This window comes from Mycteria americana, chromosome 1, assembly GCF_035582795.1.
Source record: "Mycteria americana isolate JAX WOST 10 ecotype Jacksonville Zoo and Gardens chromosome 1, USCA_MyAme_1.0, whole genome shotgun sequence".
Taxonomy (NCBI): Eukaryota; Metazoa; Chordata; class Aves; order Ciconiiformes; family Ciconiidae; genus Mycteria; species Mycteria americana.
Window position 1 is genome coordinate 43,219,907 of NC_134365.1, and position 17,051 is coordinate 43,236,957.

Genomic DNA, 17,051 nt, shown 5'->3' on the forward strand with positions numbered 1-17,051 from the left:
GGAGCTCTCCTTTTGCTCTCATTCCAAACGATAATGAACTTGATTAAGCTGAAGTATCTCCCAAAACCTAAATTATACTACGTATTCATTTCAGGAGCACTGATACTGGTACGTCCAAAAACTAACATGCTCATCCAGACAACAAACTTGCTAGTAAAAAATTTGCTTTCTCTTCGGTTGGCAGCTGCCTGCCCCAGGGCAGCCGTCCTGGGGCCCCGAGCAGCCTGCAGGTCCCGGGCACCGGCCGGCTGTGGGAAGGCGAGTGGGCAAACGGGCAGAGGAGCAGCTAGCCGATCCCTGGAGGTCTGGCAAAAGAGCCCGGAGCGTCCCGGGGAGAGGCGGGCGGCCGCCCTGCCGCGCCAGCTGCCCGCCAGCCGCGGCCCTCTGCTCTGAAACCCGCCCGCAGGCTCATCCCCAGGCCGCTGCCGGGGCTCCGAGGCCCGTTAGCGCCCGTTGCGCCGCCGCTCCCAGCGGAGGCGGCTCCCCGGCACCGCCCTTGCCGAAGCCGCAGGGGAGCGACCGGGCCGCGGCCGCGGGCGGCGGAGGCGCTGACGGGGCGGCCGGGGGCGGAGGCGCCGGGCCCTCCCCGCCTCCCCTCAGCGGGGCCCGGGCCGCCCCACGCCTGCGCGCCCTCTCTCCGCCGGGGGCGACGGAGGGCGGCGCGCGCGCGCACCCGCGCGCGGGGGGGGAGGCGCGGCGGGCGGGCGCGCATTACCCGGCATGCAGCGGGCGGTGGGCTCGCACCAAGATGGCGGCGCCTCTGGAGGAGTACGAGAAAGAAGCGGGCTGCGTCCCCATCCTGCACCCGGAGGTGAGGGCACCCCGCCGGGCGGCGGCGGCGCGCGGGCTCGGGGCGCGCCCGGGACGGCGCCCCGCCGGGGGGGGGAGGGGGAGGCGAGGGCGAGGCGAGCGGGCGGAGGGCGGGAGGTGCGCCGCCGCCCCCCGCTGCCGGCCTGGGTGTGCGCGGCGGCGGCGGGCCGGGGTGGGCAGGGCCGGGCCGAGCAGCGGCAGGGAGGCGGCCGGGTGCGGAGGAGGTTGTGGGTGCCGCTGGCGGGGAGGAGGGCAGGGTCCTCCGCGGGCCCTCCTGTGGCGCCGTCCCCGGAGGCGGCGGCGGTGGTCCCGCCCGGCACTGGACCGGGGGGTGAGGCAGGCGGGGGGGGGGGGCCGCCTGCCCCCCGGCCCGCCGCGACCCAGTCACTCCTCCGCGGGCAGAGCCGCCCTGGAACCGGCGTCCCTGAGCAGCAGCGCCCCGGGCCCGGCCGGGCTCGGCGCCCGCCCCCGCCGCCCCGGGAAGGGCTGCGGCCCGGCAGCCCGGGGGGAAGCGGTTCGGGGGAGGAGGAATAAGTGTTTCCTCTTGCGTTTTGCTGGCACTTGGCTGTGGCTCGCCTGCAGGTCGGGCCTGGTCCAATCCAGCCCAGCGTTCCCTGGGTGGCGTGGGGTTTATTTTGAAAGCAAACGGTCTGTCTCTTCCAATGTGTTGGCCAGGCGGTGGGAGGAATGTTTACAGGTAACATGTAGAGGTCGTTTAGTGTCATATTGTTACCCTTCTTTTGTGCCACCCACCTTTGTCAATAGCATGTGTGCATTCTTGAGGACTAGTGTGATTGTTCTGAAATGTATTTTAATCAGTTTAGAAAACCTTTTACGTGTGGACTTGTCACCTGATACATTGAGGATTGTAATTGATTTTTCAGCCTATGAAAAACATTGGTGCATATGCCAGGCTCCAGTTTTTGCTAAACAGATGGTACTCTTTTTCCTTAAACAACATCTTAAAGACACTTTTAGTTTTCTTGCTGACCGAAGAGGCTCTGTAGACCTCTATATGTGATTGTGTATCCTACTCACTCTTCTCTACCTCTCCAAACTGTGCTCGCTTACGACTTTAAAATAGACCTGTCTGTTCTGAAGGTTAAGTAGCAGAGTGATGCACCCCAAATAAGTGTCTTGATTTTATTTTTTTTTTTTTTAAGTGATGTGTGAAGACTGATGCTACATGTTTCTTCAGACTAACTGGAGAAGTACCCTCATTTGCAGTGTCTGATGTTTTTCAAAAGTGACAGAAGTTTTCAGTAGCGATCCAGACTGTTGGATGTTGATGTTCTTTGAAAGAAAATGTTCTTAACTTGTGGAGACTTTAGATGAGCAGTCTAAAACTATAAAATGGAATAAAAAGCATCTACAGGCTGTTAGAAAACCATTGTGTTTTAAAGATTGAAGATTAGTATTTGTTAAATTAACTTTGAGTAATTACTATATAGTGAACAAATATGTCTCAATTTTAAATCGGTGATTTTCACTAGTTAAGCAATCTGGTAGAATTTTATACTGTTCCTTTGGTATATGAAGTTGAGTGTCTGTACAGAAAATGGGGAAGGAAGTTAATACATCTCGTGCTGTGACACCAACCTGAATCTTTTAATGTGCAATAAATATTACTTGTCTAACTAGTCTTGAGGGCTTTTTATTTGACTTTTCTGGAAAAGCTGAGTATCTGACTATATCTTATTCAGAGGGTAGTATTTACATGGATTTCAGTGGGTGTTCCCTTAGTCCTTAAAACCCCTTTCTGCAGATAAGCTTTAGAAGAGAAGGATGTTTTTAATGTTGGTGGGGGAGACTGGCTGTTAAAAGAGCATTTCTGGAGTGTCTGTTAAAAGCTTGAGGATTCTGTACCATAGCAGAGCTGTATTGTCACAGACCTACCCGCTGAACAATGTAGTCCATCTGTGTTCAGTCATTTTTGAAGGTCAGGGGCCTTAATACTCGGTGATTTCCACTTTGTAAGAAAATAGCACCGTGTCCTTATGGAAGTAGTGACGTTGGAGCATATAATCGGTTCTTAACATTTGTATACACATAAACCTGATGCTTTTTATTGGACTGTTGAAATATTTCCCAGTTTCTTATGTTTCATGCTACTGTTATCTGTGTCGTGCATCTTTTTCAGATTTTTTTTTTCTGTGCTTTTTAATGAGACTTTTGCTTCTTACTGTCTTTTTGTTTTGCCTAATTTAGATTACTTTCAAAGTTTTTTGAGGGGCTTTTTTGGAAGGGAAGTGTTTGTTTTTATATGGGCTCTATGGCTTTGCATTGTGCCATGAGATATTGTGAACACAGTATTAAAGTTCCAGGAAAGATGGTCTTGGGAGTAATGAAAAATTACTTAAATGCTGGAGTGCTGGAGATCTATTTATTTATTTGCGAAAGGCTCAGTTTAAAGTGATTCAAGTAATTTTGGTAAGAAGAAGTAGAAACTGCTGAAAATGTGAATGCTCTAAGAGATTGATGATGGGACTGCTTTTGGGGGGGGTTTGTGTGGTATCTTGCTGACTGAATTCATGGGCCTCCCTCCCACATGAAAGCAAGCTGAACTCTTGTTTCAGATTATATTTATTCTTTCTTTTTATCACAAGTTCAGTTTAGTATGACAGCGTAGATCCCACTGTTTTCTGCTAGTGTTATTGTAAGATTACTAGTGGAACAGTAAAGCATATAAATACCATTTTAGTGGTGAAGTACAACAAGTAACATCATTTGCTCGTGTAATACTCATAGAATGATCTTATAGTATATGATAAATGGATGGAGAACAGCTGGCTAACTGATATATCTCGGAAATGGTTGCTAGAGAATTATTCCTGAATGTCATTGTTCCTGAAAGTCTTAGAGGAGTTAATCTACTAGGCTCAAGACTTTTTTCATGAATGATTTGGAAGTGATAACAAAGTTGTCATTAATAAAACTTGCAGACAAACAAGGTGGTTAGGTACTAAGCAGGGAGGACAGAACAACTGTACAAAAACATCCAGAATTCATGTGAAGTTATACTAGTAAAACAAAACGCACCTTAATGCAGCCATATGCGAAGTAATATATTGAAGATAAGGAACACAGGCATGGGATTGTATCCTGAAATTTATTGACTGGTAGGATATAAATATGAACAAGCAGTTCAGCAGAAGCTCCCAGTATAATGCCTTGATTAAAAAAATATGTAATATATTCCTTGATTTATTTTTTTTTAAAGGTGGTTTACTGATTAGGAACAAGGAGGTGATTTTTGGCTGAGCATGTGGTAATACTAACGTGAAGTTTTGTCTTCAAAAGTCATTGTTTAACAATGAAGAGTGTGGAAAAGAGTTAAGAATTATTTTAGTAATACCTTATGGTGAAAGGCTTGAAAAAAAACCCCTGTTCAAGTTATCAGAAATAGTGAGAAGCACCTTTTTGTCCCATGTAAAGACTTTCTTACTGAGATGCAGTGTTTTATTCAATTTATACTTCACAAGATCCAGTGGCTGGAAAGTGAAGCTGAATGGGATCAAATTGAAAGGCACAAGTGGTAAATGGTGAGGGTGAGAAATCATTGTAATGAAGAAGGGAGGGCAATGGTGGATTATCCAGCTCTTGATGTTTTCAGCTTGAGTTTGGATGTCTTTCTAGAGACCAAATGCAAGCTTTTGAATTCCGCACATGGATAACAGGGTGGTGTTTCAAATCCGTGAATACAGAGAAGTGTAGGCTGTGTTGGGGTGACTGATTCTGTGAGTGATGTACCACCTCTTTCATATACGTGAATTGTTCAGCAGGACTGTGAAGTGCATGGATGGCCAAAGAGAAGGAGTCCTGTGGGTGTAGGGGTCTCGGGGTGGACATGGCATTGGCTGCCCTACAGTGTGATATGGTAGCTCTTATAATTAAGAGATGCAGAGCATCCTTGGGTGGCACAGTAACACTGGACTGAATAGTCCCTGGTGGTTTGTTTCTTTCTCTGAATGTTCAGGTTTCTGGTGAGAGTTACAAAGGCAAGCTCTGCTTCCATTTATACAGTGTAGCACTAGCATAGGAATGCCACTCATACTGTTTGTACTTGTTATCCTTTGACTAAATGATTTTAGTAGTCCTTCTGGCTTTAAATTCCTTGGATCTTCTAAACAAAAACAACTTCCTGACTGTTCTGTGGTAGGTGATGATAGGCTTGGATGTTTTATTTTGAAATCCAAGGGGAGGGGGGAGTCTTTAGGAAATGGATTTTGTTTGTATTGCTCTTTTTTGTTTGGAAAATATTCTTGGTGTGTGGCCTAATATGGCCTGAACTGCTAAAGGTATTTCAGCTGTTCAGGGCTACATCTCTTCTGAAATGGTAAGAACTATTACTGGGGAGGAAGATTTGTTTTGTTACTGCTATATAGTGCATTCACCAATGTTGTTAGGCTGTGTGGGATATGTTTGAGTGAGATGGAAGTTATTGGTTATTACAGATCTCTTTTGGCATTAGAAAAGTCTTGGCTGTGAAAGTTGGGTGGTTTTTGTTTTATTTTTCAGCTTACTCTGAAGTCAGAGAAAAATCTTCCTGCAAAGTTGGAAGAAATTTTAAGACTTATGGACTCTGGCAGGAATTATCCCAGCTGGAAGCCTTCATTTTTATCTTTGTTTCTCTCCCTGTGGTTCAATTTGTAACTACCTGGGAAGCTAGAAGCATGGTATCTCCTTGTATTCCTTGGTGGTGGTGTGAAGAAGATAGGTAAACTTATTGTAGATACCTTTGGCTCTAATTTCTTCTGTTTAAACTATCAGTGAAAGGCCTGATTTTGCAGACCAACTCTATTCCCTGTGGAATTCTGTTGATATTGTTGGGGCTGGATTGGGGTGCAGATTGTTCTCAATTGTCCTGTAAAGGTAGGGGACTTACTCTGTAGTTTATTTAAGATCACTCCAGGGGCTAAGCTTACATTTGTGAGCTCATTCAAAGGTCGATAATTGTTTATTGTGTTACTTAAAAAGGGTAATGGAACCATGAAGTCTCAGACAAATTAGTGTGCTTAATATTGAAAGTTGAATCTTGCTTTGTGTATCGTGGTTAGCTTCATAGTTTGAGGCCAGAGGGGACTGCAGATCTAATCCAACCTTCTAATGCAGGTATTGAGGGTTTTTTAATGAACTAATTCTTTTTATAGCCAGCATACTACTTATAAAGTAAAAAAGAAAATAAGCACAATCCTACAGTAACAGATAATATTGTATAGCTGGGCAAGTTGCCCCCAAATTTAATTAGTCTCTTTAAGACTTAAACCTGTTTCTAGTCTGAATTTAATTTGTTTCTGTTCATTACATCTGGAGAGATATCTATCCAAATATAGGTCTCTCTGTATTTATTTAATATGCTGATGATTATCAGATCCCTACACTGGTGTTATGGTCTGCAGTCCTACTGACCCTTTCGAGTCTCTTGTTAAGATGTGTTCTTTTATTCTTTCAGTGTTTTCATGACACTGCTCTGAGTGCAATAGCTGTTGTGGTAGTGAACTTGAGAACAGAGCACTATTCTAGTAGTCACACCAGGGCCAGTTCTGGTAGTAAAGCAACTTCCACATTGTTACACAGCGTTCCCCATATGTATAGACCATTGTACTGGTCTTGTTGGGAACTGCATCACACTGGAAGCTTGTGCCCAGATGATTACCCACCTCCAAGTCTTTTCAGTGCTTTCTGGATAGTTTCCAGGATGGGTCTTCATTTTAGATATGACTTTGCTTTTGTTGGTATTTAAAAAACCTTATTCTGGCCTGCGCCAACCTTCCCCAAGTAATATAAGCTACCTTGTATCAGAAACAGAGTATTATTTATCCCCCATTCTCCCCCTGCTATAAAACTTACCTCTAACTGTTGTTTACTCCTAGGTTGCAGACAACCATGAAATAGGGTGGGATCTGTAGGATGCTTAGTGTCCTCAGTAGTATTTTCATATTGACGCTCCCCTGAGGTTTTAAAAATGTGAGCTCCTGAAAAGAGCAAGAGAGGTTTTTTTGGCCAGCACAGTCCTTCACTAGGACAGTATGTATAATAGTCACAAAACGAATCATAAGAATAAAGTTGTTTGATATCTATTTTTTAATCATGCAAGATGGACCACATTAACTTTCTTTATATTCTAGTTTCTTAATCAAAGTATCAGACGGTACTAAATCAAACACTTGGGACATTAACTGTGACCATTACTACTTCTTTATGAACTGAAGGTGCTGGGTTTATTTTTCTGTGAAGCCGTGGTACTTAGCATTACTAGTCTTTGCTTTTTTGTTAATTCTATATCAAACCTAGAAAAGCCACCAATAACTTAAAATGGTAACCATTTATAACCCATGTTATCTTTTATCCAGATCACTGGAGTTTCTTCAGGCTTAATGAAAAACAGTATTTACATCTTTTGGAGTATATGGTTGACCTAAACAACCTGTACTTTAAAGAAGTTTAATAATATTTGTTGTTATGTTAGAAAGCATTTTATCATGGCAACAGGGTATGATTTAAATTTTCTGGCTTTTTCCTCAGCTGTTTTGGTTCTGCACTTATTGAACATTTTCAAATGTTGCAGGTTTGTGTTTTCATTGACAGTTCTATCATTCTTACGTTGTAATCTTGACAATTTTTGTCCATTTCTTTTGTTGTTAGGATGCTGCTTGCCCTTCTAGGGATAGGGTTGTCTTGTATCCTTTTGCTTGCCTTTCAGTTTTCCATATTTTTCTAACTTGTCACGTTCATTGTCAGTGCTTCTCTTGCCATTTTTACAAGATTTTTTTTTACAGTTGTTCTCACTTCCTTTGTAAACTATGCAGTTTTTCACCATTCTGGGCTTTTTCTCAGTGGTAACATTGTGGCTTCCTGGGCATCTAGCAAAACACTTAAAATAGATTTCAACTATTTACAGTTTTTCTTCTACATATTTTCTTCTGATTTGGGCAGTAATTGATTTTTAACTTTCTGAAACAGGTCCTGTTAAAGCATCAGTGATAAATGTCTAGTTTGACCTGAATTTGTGTTGACTCAGTTTGCCTCACTTGTTAAGCACAGACTTTATTTCTCTCAGATTTCACAGAATTTTAGTCTTTCAACAGCATTTGTTTCACTGTGTTTACCTGTTTGCTCAGGAAAGTAATGAGACATGATAAAAGGTAGCCCTCTTCCACATTTAACTTTGCAGAATCCAGTTTATGGAATTAAAGAGGAAAATGTTTGTTTGGTGTTTGCTTGAAAACTGGGTAATACTGCCATTGATACTGACATGTTTAGATGGGAGCAGCCCCAGTAACTGATATTTCAGCATGCACACTGTCCTCTGCTGCTTTTCAAAGGCAGTATGAGAAAGATTTGACTTCCATAGCATCCTTGTAGTTGAGAGAAACACTGGGGTCCATTGCAAATGAGACTGTAGAACAAAGTCAAAAGCTTTTTCTGAAGTCAGAGGGATCCTGGCTGAATTGAACCCTTTGGCCTGTCATTCCCAGTACGTGGAGTAACATTAGACTACAATTTGTCTTGTGCAGTTTTGAAATCTAGTAATTTCTTCCTACGTTTGTAGGATGCCCTGAGGTCTTTAGAAGTGTTTCCTTGATTGTGTCTGTAAGGGTGGAGGTACCAAAAATGGAGGGTAGTGGGAATGCTGTGCTCAGAGCTTGGAAGGCTACTCAAGACCAGGGGAAGATGAAGATGATTCAAGGAGGAGGGAGTGCAGTAGCAAGATAGGGAGGGCATCAGTGTGTGCTTTGAAAACACTTGTATTGCTGGCTTTGAAGGATGTGGTTTTGCAATTGAGTTTAAGCTGGTCTAAAGCCACGGTGGAACCCAGACACAGTCCCTTACCCTTCCCGGGATTAGCTCTTGCAATTGTGTGGCCAGTAGGTGAATTGGGGTGGTACTTGCTTTGCGAGTCTGTGACCTGATCTAACTGAAATAATTACTGCACTGTTATGAGAACTCGTGAGAGGTAATGGAGAATGTGCAGCCAGGGCCATGCCACCTTCTGATGGCAGCGCAGTCTTAGCTTGACTTAAGCTGATTGTGAAACCTACCTTTAAATACTTTCAGCTGCACACATCTGCCAGTGATGCTTGTCTGGTCCCAGGATGAGCCAGTTCAGGGAAGTAAATCAGCAGAAAACCTAATCACAATTTTTTGTATGGGATAACTTTCTGCCATTTCGCTAAACCTACTCATTGTAGGATCAAGCTCACTGCAGTGCTGACAGAAGGTAGAGGGTGAGTTGCTGTCACCAGTTTGGAAGGTTAGGAGTTGGATAGAATGGGATAGTTCTTAACTGTCAGACCACAGATTTACTAAGCTGTCTCATGTGCTGCAGAAAATGGACTATCAGCATGACTAGAAGCACCTTTCATGCACTTCCTAGTTGTGGTAGATGAAGCAGCCTGTGTTTATCGTAAATGGGAATGAGAGTTTGCTTGGTTGGCTATTGATTTGAAGCTCCATTTGCTTGTTCAAGGTGGTGGGAATGGTGAATCGAAGTTTTCCATGAGGACTGAGCGCAACTTGTACTAACTTTCTTTTTTTTTCTGTGTCTGCCAGGGAGAAAAGAGGATCCATAGCTAGACTGACTGCTCATTCTTTCATGTGCACTTGCCACTGCTCTAATTCTTGATTTAATTTTTTCACTGTTCCTCAGAGACGAGTTAGCTATAAACTCACTAAGCAGCATAACTTACATTTGAGTGTGGCTTTGGCAAATACTTGCTGAATAAAGCAGAACCTTCAGTATACTTTTTTTGAATAGGTGATGTTACCAGGTTTGAAAATTGAATCAAGAATCTTGATCTCTGAAAAAGAATTTTTCAGAATATCCTTTTCTGGGAATTTTAAAAACGGGTGTTTTTCTCCACGTAGCTGAGGAACAGGATTGAGCTAGATACATGCTTAGGTGCATTTTTGAAGTTTAGCACTTTAAAAGACTGAAATGCATAATTGGTTTTAAGTTACTCTCATGATGACTGACTGCTAATGTTATGTCTCGGGGATTTTTTTTTTATGTTGAAAGGGTCTGCAAGCTCATATACTCTGAGACCTAGACCTCTTTAAATCACTTTAAAAAAGTACAGTTTTATTTCTGTTGAAATCCTGAGATTTTGGCTGAGAACACAATGCAACACTCCTTGAAAAGGAAGCCAAAAAAGATGTATGTACATGTTAATGTAAATTGCTGACTAAAACAAAACTGTAAGCTTTAAACCATAGTATTTTAAGCTTTTAATTTTTTTAACCTTTACAAATGCTAGTAAACGCAGCTGTTTTAAATAACACTTGCTGGTGATGCTATGTGTGCAAATACAAGGCCTCTGAAAAACCTACTTGTGAAGCTATTACTTCCTAAAGTATAACACTGTTCAATTTAGGAGCATCTGTAAGTGAATGACTAGAAAGCAGTCCATTGGTTGTGGACATTTGCTTTGAAGAAACAAAACTTACTTGTTACCAGCTGTGCCTTAAATACCGTGATCTCCAATCTCTGGATAGAGTGGTTGGATTAAGGGCTCTAGTTGAGCATCTCTAACTCGTTGTTATGTAAAAAATTAGATCTACATCGAAGACTGTGCGGGATTATTCTCTCTGTGTGATGGCTGACTGTTGCTTGTGGGTGGAACTGTGTATGAGCAAAAGGACTACTTTATCGTGTTTGAGATGAGGCTTTTCTCAGTCTATTTCACTGCTTTTTAAAGAAAGCATTGTCAACTTAAACTGTAACTTGCTTTAAAAAAAATCAGAGTATTAGGTACAGATTTTTTTCCATTGTGTATGTGTTCTATAATTAGCTTCTCCAGGGATTTTCATAAATGCATCTCTTCTATTGGTGTGTCAAGAAACAGTGCAAATAGGCCAAAAATTTAGGAGGGAAACCAGACGGACTTCACAGGATGCTATCAAATATGAAAAGTAATGGAAAACGGTGACAGAATTGGCATTGAATGGAAGGGGGTTTTTTTTGTCACGTCGTACTCATTTTGTGTAATTTAATGCTATAATAAGGGGCAAGGAGAATCCCAGCATAAATTGTAAGGGTCAAAGTAAGGTGAGTCTGATGGTATATATTTGCAAGCCAAACACTGAACTGTTTTTTTGATATATAATATGACCAGTTAAGATTAAAAAAAAAATGGTATTTCACACTTTTTTTCATGGAGAATGTAATCTGTTTTAGATGGAAGTTTTCTAGCATGTATTAGCTAAACTGAAGGTGTATATGCATCATCCCAGTTCAGACAATCTAACAGCTCACAGCTGCCAAAGGTTCTGGCTCCTCAAACTGATGAACCTATATAGCCCTGCAGAGTTCGTTGGGGTTTGTTTGTTTGTTGTTTGTTTGTTTTCTGGCTAGGACTTCATGTGAATATGAGAAGAATCAGACTGCTCCCACTTGATGACAGTCAACAGTCAGATTAGCTGTTACTGGTTTCACCCTACATTATACTGCTGTTTCTAGAGAAGAAAAAGCTACTCTTCTTATGCATGTAAAGAATTAAAAGTGATTCTCTCTAAAATTAAGACATTATTGCTTTAGCCTCTGTTTCTGTGACTTTCTGTGTTGCAGAATTAGGTGAAGAGGTACAGGCAGGAAAGTTACCGTAGACTTTAGAAGAGGAACTTCCATTAAAAATGTGAAGATAAATACTAGCAGTATCCTTTTTTAGGAATGCAATGAATTGATTTGCTTGTACTTATTTTGTGAGCATGTTTCTATTAATGCTAGTGCATGAGTGGCTAGTATTTATGTGTATATAAATAATGTGGGTGTTTAATAGACAAATTCATTTAGTAATTTGCATGTATAGATTCTTGCACTTTTTAAAGTAGGAGGAAAACTGGGAAAGCTTACTAAAAAGCACTATATTCTAACAAATGAAGAACAGAGAAATTGAACACACAAATACAGGGGAAGGAATTCTTTAATATTAGTTCCAATAGTCCTTGTTAAATATAACCTACATACATGAGGATTATTTTATTATTTAGCTTCCCTGAAATAATTGCAGTCACTTCCAATTTTATCATGCTGCTTTCAACTGCAGCCAGATATGGAAATAGTATAGTCATCAATTAAAAAAAGAGAATATTACAATTTCTTCTGTTTTCATTAAGAAACAAAGGCAATAGTATGCAATATTTTATGGAAGGTAATGCTTTTATTTCTACATTTTTATTTTAAAACTTGTTGGTATTTTCTGTTTAAGTGTCAGTTATCTTGGTCACCATTCAGAATTTGACTGCCTGACTTCAATCGTGGTATCGCTTCCTTGCAGCAATATTGCATAATGTTAAAGGAAAGGCAGTTCTAGCCATCTGTTAATGCCTACCAGAGCCATGTGTAGCAGCTGTAAGCAGCAGTATTTTCCTCCCTTCCTTATGTCCAAGCAGGCATATTGACCTATTCATATCCTTCTGCTATATATAGTTGCGAATTATGAAATTACTATCTCAGAATAATTCAGTCTTTGGTCATCTTATTCTTTCATGCATAACTTCTTAATTTTTTTTCTATGAACACTGTTCACAGAATTCTCCTTAATCTTATTTCATTTTGGCTTTTTTATTGGAAAAGATTAGAAGATTTGAGTGCTGAGGGGAAATGAGCATAACTTTACTTGTGCATTTGGTTATGAAGAGAACTGTTTGGGAATGCCGGTATTGTTAGTGCTCATTCTTGGGAGCTATGCTTATTTTTTCCCCTCTCCCCTGCACTTCTTCCTTTTTCCTTTGGAGTAATTTTTCATATTTTGTTTTATCTTCCGTTTCTCCATCTTATTGGCTCTGTTTTCCAGAGAAGGTTCCTTTTTCTCCTTTACTGTGTTGTTTCTTTTTTCCAAAACACCTTTTTTTTAGCTCTATTCTCACTCTTCTGAGTTTTTTTCTACCCTGCATTACTTGTGCAGATTGCTTGCACAGATGCATGTTTTGTGACTAATGAGTAATGACGAACTAGTCACAGATGCATATGAGTGATCACACTGAAGTGGGAAGCTCATCTAGAAAGAGTGACCCTTGGTAGTAATTGGGGAACCAAATTTGATTTTTATAAGTAAGTAAAATCTGTGTCTCTTGCAACCTTCTAAGCCAACCAACTCTACCAGTTTCTAGAAGTAGCATCATTTTCTTCATCCTGTCAGCCTGACTTGCTTGAATATTTAAAAGCTGGAGTGTGTTGTTCCATGATTACTTAGTCAAATTAACAATTGGCATCTGCCAAAATGTTCCTACTACCTTCTCTTTACTTGCTTTCCCTCTACCAGTGGATCTGGAGCCTGTCTTGTCACAGGAGAAACGGATTCAACTTGCTGTCATAGTAAAAGAATCAGATTTTTCTGTTTCTTGTTTTATTTTTCTTCCCCTCTAATGAATTGAGTGGGCTCACTGTGACCACAGCTCTCAGAACCAAAGCTAGCTTGAGTTAGGCAGCAGGAGCATGGAGCCAAGAGCAGTGGGGGGGAGAGTGGGCAGAGAAATGACCTTTCTCTTTTAGCAACAGTAAACTGCTAATTTGGCTCAAGTCACACTTGGAAATGGCTCCTTGAAACAGGGTGAAGTAAGTAGAGGTTTAGTGTTTGCAACTTGCTTATTGTAAATCAGTGAAACGAGGCCTCTGCTCTACTACCTTTGATGTAGTTTTTCTGACTTTCAGCTGGGCGAGAGCTATTGTCAGTAGAGATCAAAATATCAAAAAATAAATGCATTTGGATTTCAGTTAGTATTTCAGCTTTGAATTAGCTGTTAGTGGTTTTTAAGAGTGGATCATCATTTTAAAATGAAATTTTCCTGGAATAAATATTTTCATCATAAAAGGAAAAATATTTTAACACTTAGGAATATTGTTGAAGCCATTTGTGAATGTGGTATATGTTCTAGGGTCAAAATGTTATGTTGTTACTTTATTATCCATCTGTCATATGTTTAAAAAAAATCATAGTAGTTTCAAGGATTTTAACTATTTTCCTAAAATTTGTGTGAGGGCATATGAATTTAGAGGAGATTCATTCTTTCCTATTTTAGGTGAGAACTTAAAAGCCAAATGGTGATAGTGAAACTGACAATACACGAAGTTCTGTGAAAGGCATGATGTAACATGATATAAATAATTATTTTTCACTTTTTAAAATGCTTATTCCTGTTCCTTCAATAATGGTGGGCAAGTAATCTAGATCAGCATAGGATTTTTAAGCAGAGCTTTCTCTTCTGTCCAACTGGTTGGAGGAAGTAATCTGTATTTTTGTGTGTTTTAATCTTCTGTTAAACTGCTAAACATCTATTAAACAAATAGATGCTGTCTGAATGTCGTACTTATGATTTCTGTCTAGCTTAGCTGCTGATGCAGGATGACTGACCTGGGCAAACTCACCCCGATGTAACACCGCTGTAGCTGGTCCTACTGGGGCTGAACAGGACGTGTGATGCCTGGGCACAGGCAGCTTTGTTCACATAGCCTTCTGCTGACTTAGAGCCATACCTGCATGTATTATGGCAGCATTTGATGGTTATGGCTGTGTTGAAGCCGTTATATTTGGTAGCAATGCATATAGAGAGATTGTGTTTAATATCCACAGCTTTTTAAATAGCAGTCTTTTAAATTACTGTGCTAAATGTATAAAAATATAAAACTTGCCAAAGAAGGTGGTGGAAAGGTTAAGTGTTTGCTAGTTTGCAAAGCTTAAGAGCTTTGGCATGGTTTTGTTCTAAGCCGTGTCTTCTACATAGCTTGTAACAGGTGAATATGAGCAAGCATGTATAGGCTTATGAGGAGTTTTGGTGTCTATACAAGTTTTACTAAGTGACTGAGTTGAAATTCTTGCATATTTAGGCTTAGCATTCTCACTTTTGGTGTTGGGTTGTCTTACTTCTGAGTCCTTGTTGCAAACTCTGTAACAGTTTAAATATACTGTTGTGGTCCTTGAGATGGAGGAGTTACCGTAAGGGCATTTGAAGATCTTGTCCACTTTCAAATTATGTTTGCAGCAATGTAGTATAGTCAAATGAAACAATCGCCATACCTGTTTTTTCTGATTCTTATTTTTCCAAATAACTAGAGACACATGCAGAACTCGAGCACTGGCTGGATAGATACAAAGAAGAATTTACGTTTACTGTCTTTCTCATTTGAGCAACAGATGCTTCAGAAAACATTTATTTGTCTGCATTGTAGTATTAGAGATTATGGTTTTCAAATACAGAATTTTTTTTTTTCTTTAAAAAGGACATAATTTGAACTTCATCGTGAGTTTTAAGAACATGCTTTTGGGTTTCAGTGCTGTGCATTGAATAACTAACTAAAGAGAGCTTTTCACTTCAGTTTGAAGTGATTGTATTGATAGGACCAAATACATGTCAGTCGTAAGGTTGTACTAATTTGGCTGAAGTAATTTGAAATCTGATTATTTCTATTTTTTTTTCCATTGGTGTATATATAGCCTTTGTAAAAGCAGAGGTAGCTAGCAGTTGAGTTCTGTTGACTAGAAATTGGTATATCACAAGCCGTGACATCTGGGAAGGTTAACTGTGTTGAATGCAAGAATTTTAGTTTCCTGATAAGTCAATGTTTAATCAAACTAGTAGGCTTCGTAACCAGGGACATAAACAAATTGTGCTCTGAAATGCCTAAGGCTAATAGGGACTGCAAAATCAAAAGATGAAGGTTCAAGAAAAGTGTGTGTTAGCTGTATTTGGTAGACTCTGAGATAACACCTTGAGCAGATATCTGTTTTGGATTCACTTGTAGGTCTCCTGCTTCATGCTATGAGTTGATTTCCTGTTCACTGATAACTTGCTCAGCTAAAACATTGTAGACTCATACTAGATTCTCTTAACGTTAGTCTTCCATTATTTCTAAATTATTCTTTCTAGAATAACTAGGAGAAATTACTTTTCTGCATTTATAGTACTGTGCCCTAGCCCAGCACAGGATTTTTGGAACCCTGAAAAAAATTCTTTAGGACTGAAGAGACTCTATTCTGTTCCTAGCTGCCGCCTTGTGCCTCTTATATTTTGCCTTGTCAGCCAAGCGTAGTGTGTCACAGCATTGTTTGCAGTGACTTGGGTCCAAATTGCCTATCACTGGGTGAATCAGGTACTACTGTGATTCACAAAATCCGTGTTCTTTTTTTATCTTGATTCCTGGCAGCTTGTTGACTTAGGAACCCAAAAGTTACTCTGCGGATGACAGTCATAAACTAGGCACTTACAATGCCAAGTAAGAGTTATATCCTGTAGAATGGCACTGATAGTAGCCAGCATGCTACTATGAGCCAGCATGCAACTGTCAAGTTGCGTAGATAATACTAAGTGATAAATTTTGACTCTAAGCTTGGGAATCTGTGTCCAGGCTGCAGAGAACTGACTGTATTGGGTGAGGCTTCAGATTTGATATGCTTTCCTGGAATTTGTCTTAAATGATTTACTTCCAAAATGAGCAGTGTTTGCATCTTCTTTTGAGGTGAATCTAGTGTCATCCTTTTTTCTGCAGTTAACACTATGGTTAGAAGACTTTGTTGTATGATGTTTGAGGCTGTGATGTTCATACACCTTTCAGGATTTTAGGGATTGTTTCAACTGTTCTTAAATGTAAAATACAAACTCAACTCTCTTAGTAAATCGGGAAACGTAGGATTCACTTTTAGTTTATATTTGTCGTGAGTCTCTACAAATGGATTCTAACTGCTAATGTGTGTCCTGGGAGCAAAGAGGGAGAAAATTGTTTCTCGCTTGCTCATTTTGTCAGGCAGTCCTATTTACTATCACTTCAAATCTAACTTTTTAATGACTTGGGCTATTTTGCATTAATATAACAAATTTGAAAGTTTCAGCATAAAAAAAGTAGTTCAGAGACTCTATCAGTACAAATGGAGATTAAAAATTATATATTTTTTTAAAGTTAAGGGTACTGTTGTTACCTTCAAGTCCTTAGTAAAAGTAGTAGATAAGCTGTAGGAGGGGCTAAGGAATACCTCACTCTTTTGAATTTACATGTTTAATAATTAATACTTATGATTTTGCTGTATTCCCATAAACCTTTTTGTGAAAGCATTAGTATCATAAAGCTGTGGTTTCATGGTCACTTTAGGCTGATGTAAATTTACGCTGCTTGTAAATGGGCAGCTCTCTTGACTGGCTAGTGTGGGCTCAAGGGAACAGAAGCCTGATTTGTGTGCTTGAAGTGGTCAGGAAAATGCAGCTTAAGAGAAATAACGTTCCCTGGTAAATTAACATCTGCCTGCAAAGTA

At 40.4% G+C, this 17,051-nt stretch overlaps 1 protein-coding gene across 1 annotated transcript in view; it reads left to right on the forward strand.

Moving 5' to 3' along the window:
- Window positions 1–704: 704 nt before the first annotated feature.
- ZDHHC17 (zDHHC palmitoyltransferase 17) overlaps window positions 705–17,051 on the forward strand; it is a 78,182-nt gene continuing 61,835 nt past the window's right edge. Inside the window, exon 1 of the mRNA XM_075495875.1 lies at window positions 705–811. Within this exon, the coding sequence (XP_075351990.1) occupies window positions 749–811 (63 nt within the window). The 5' untranslated portion in view covers window positions 705–748. The remainder of the gene's footprint in view (window positions 812–17,051) is intronic.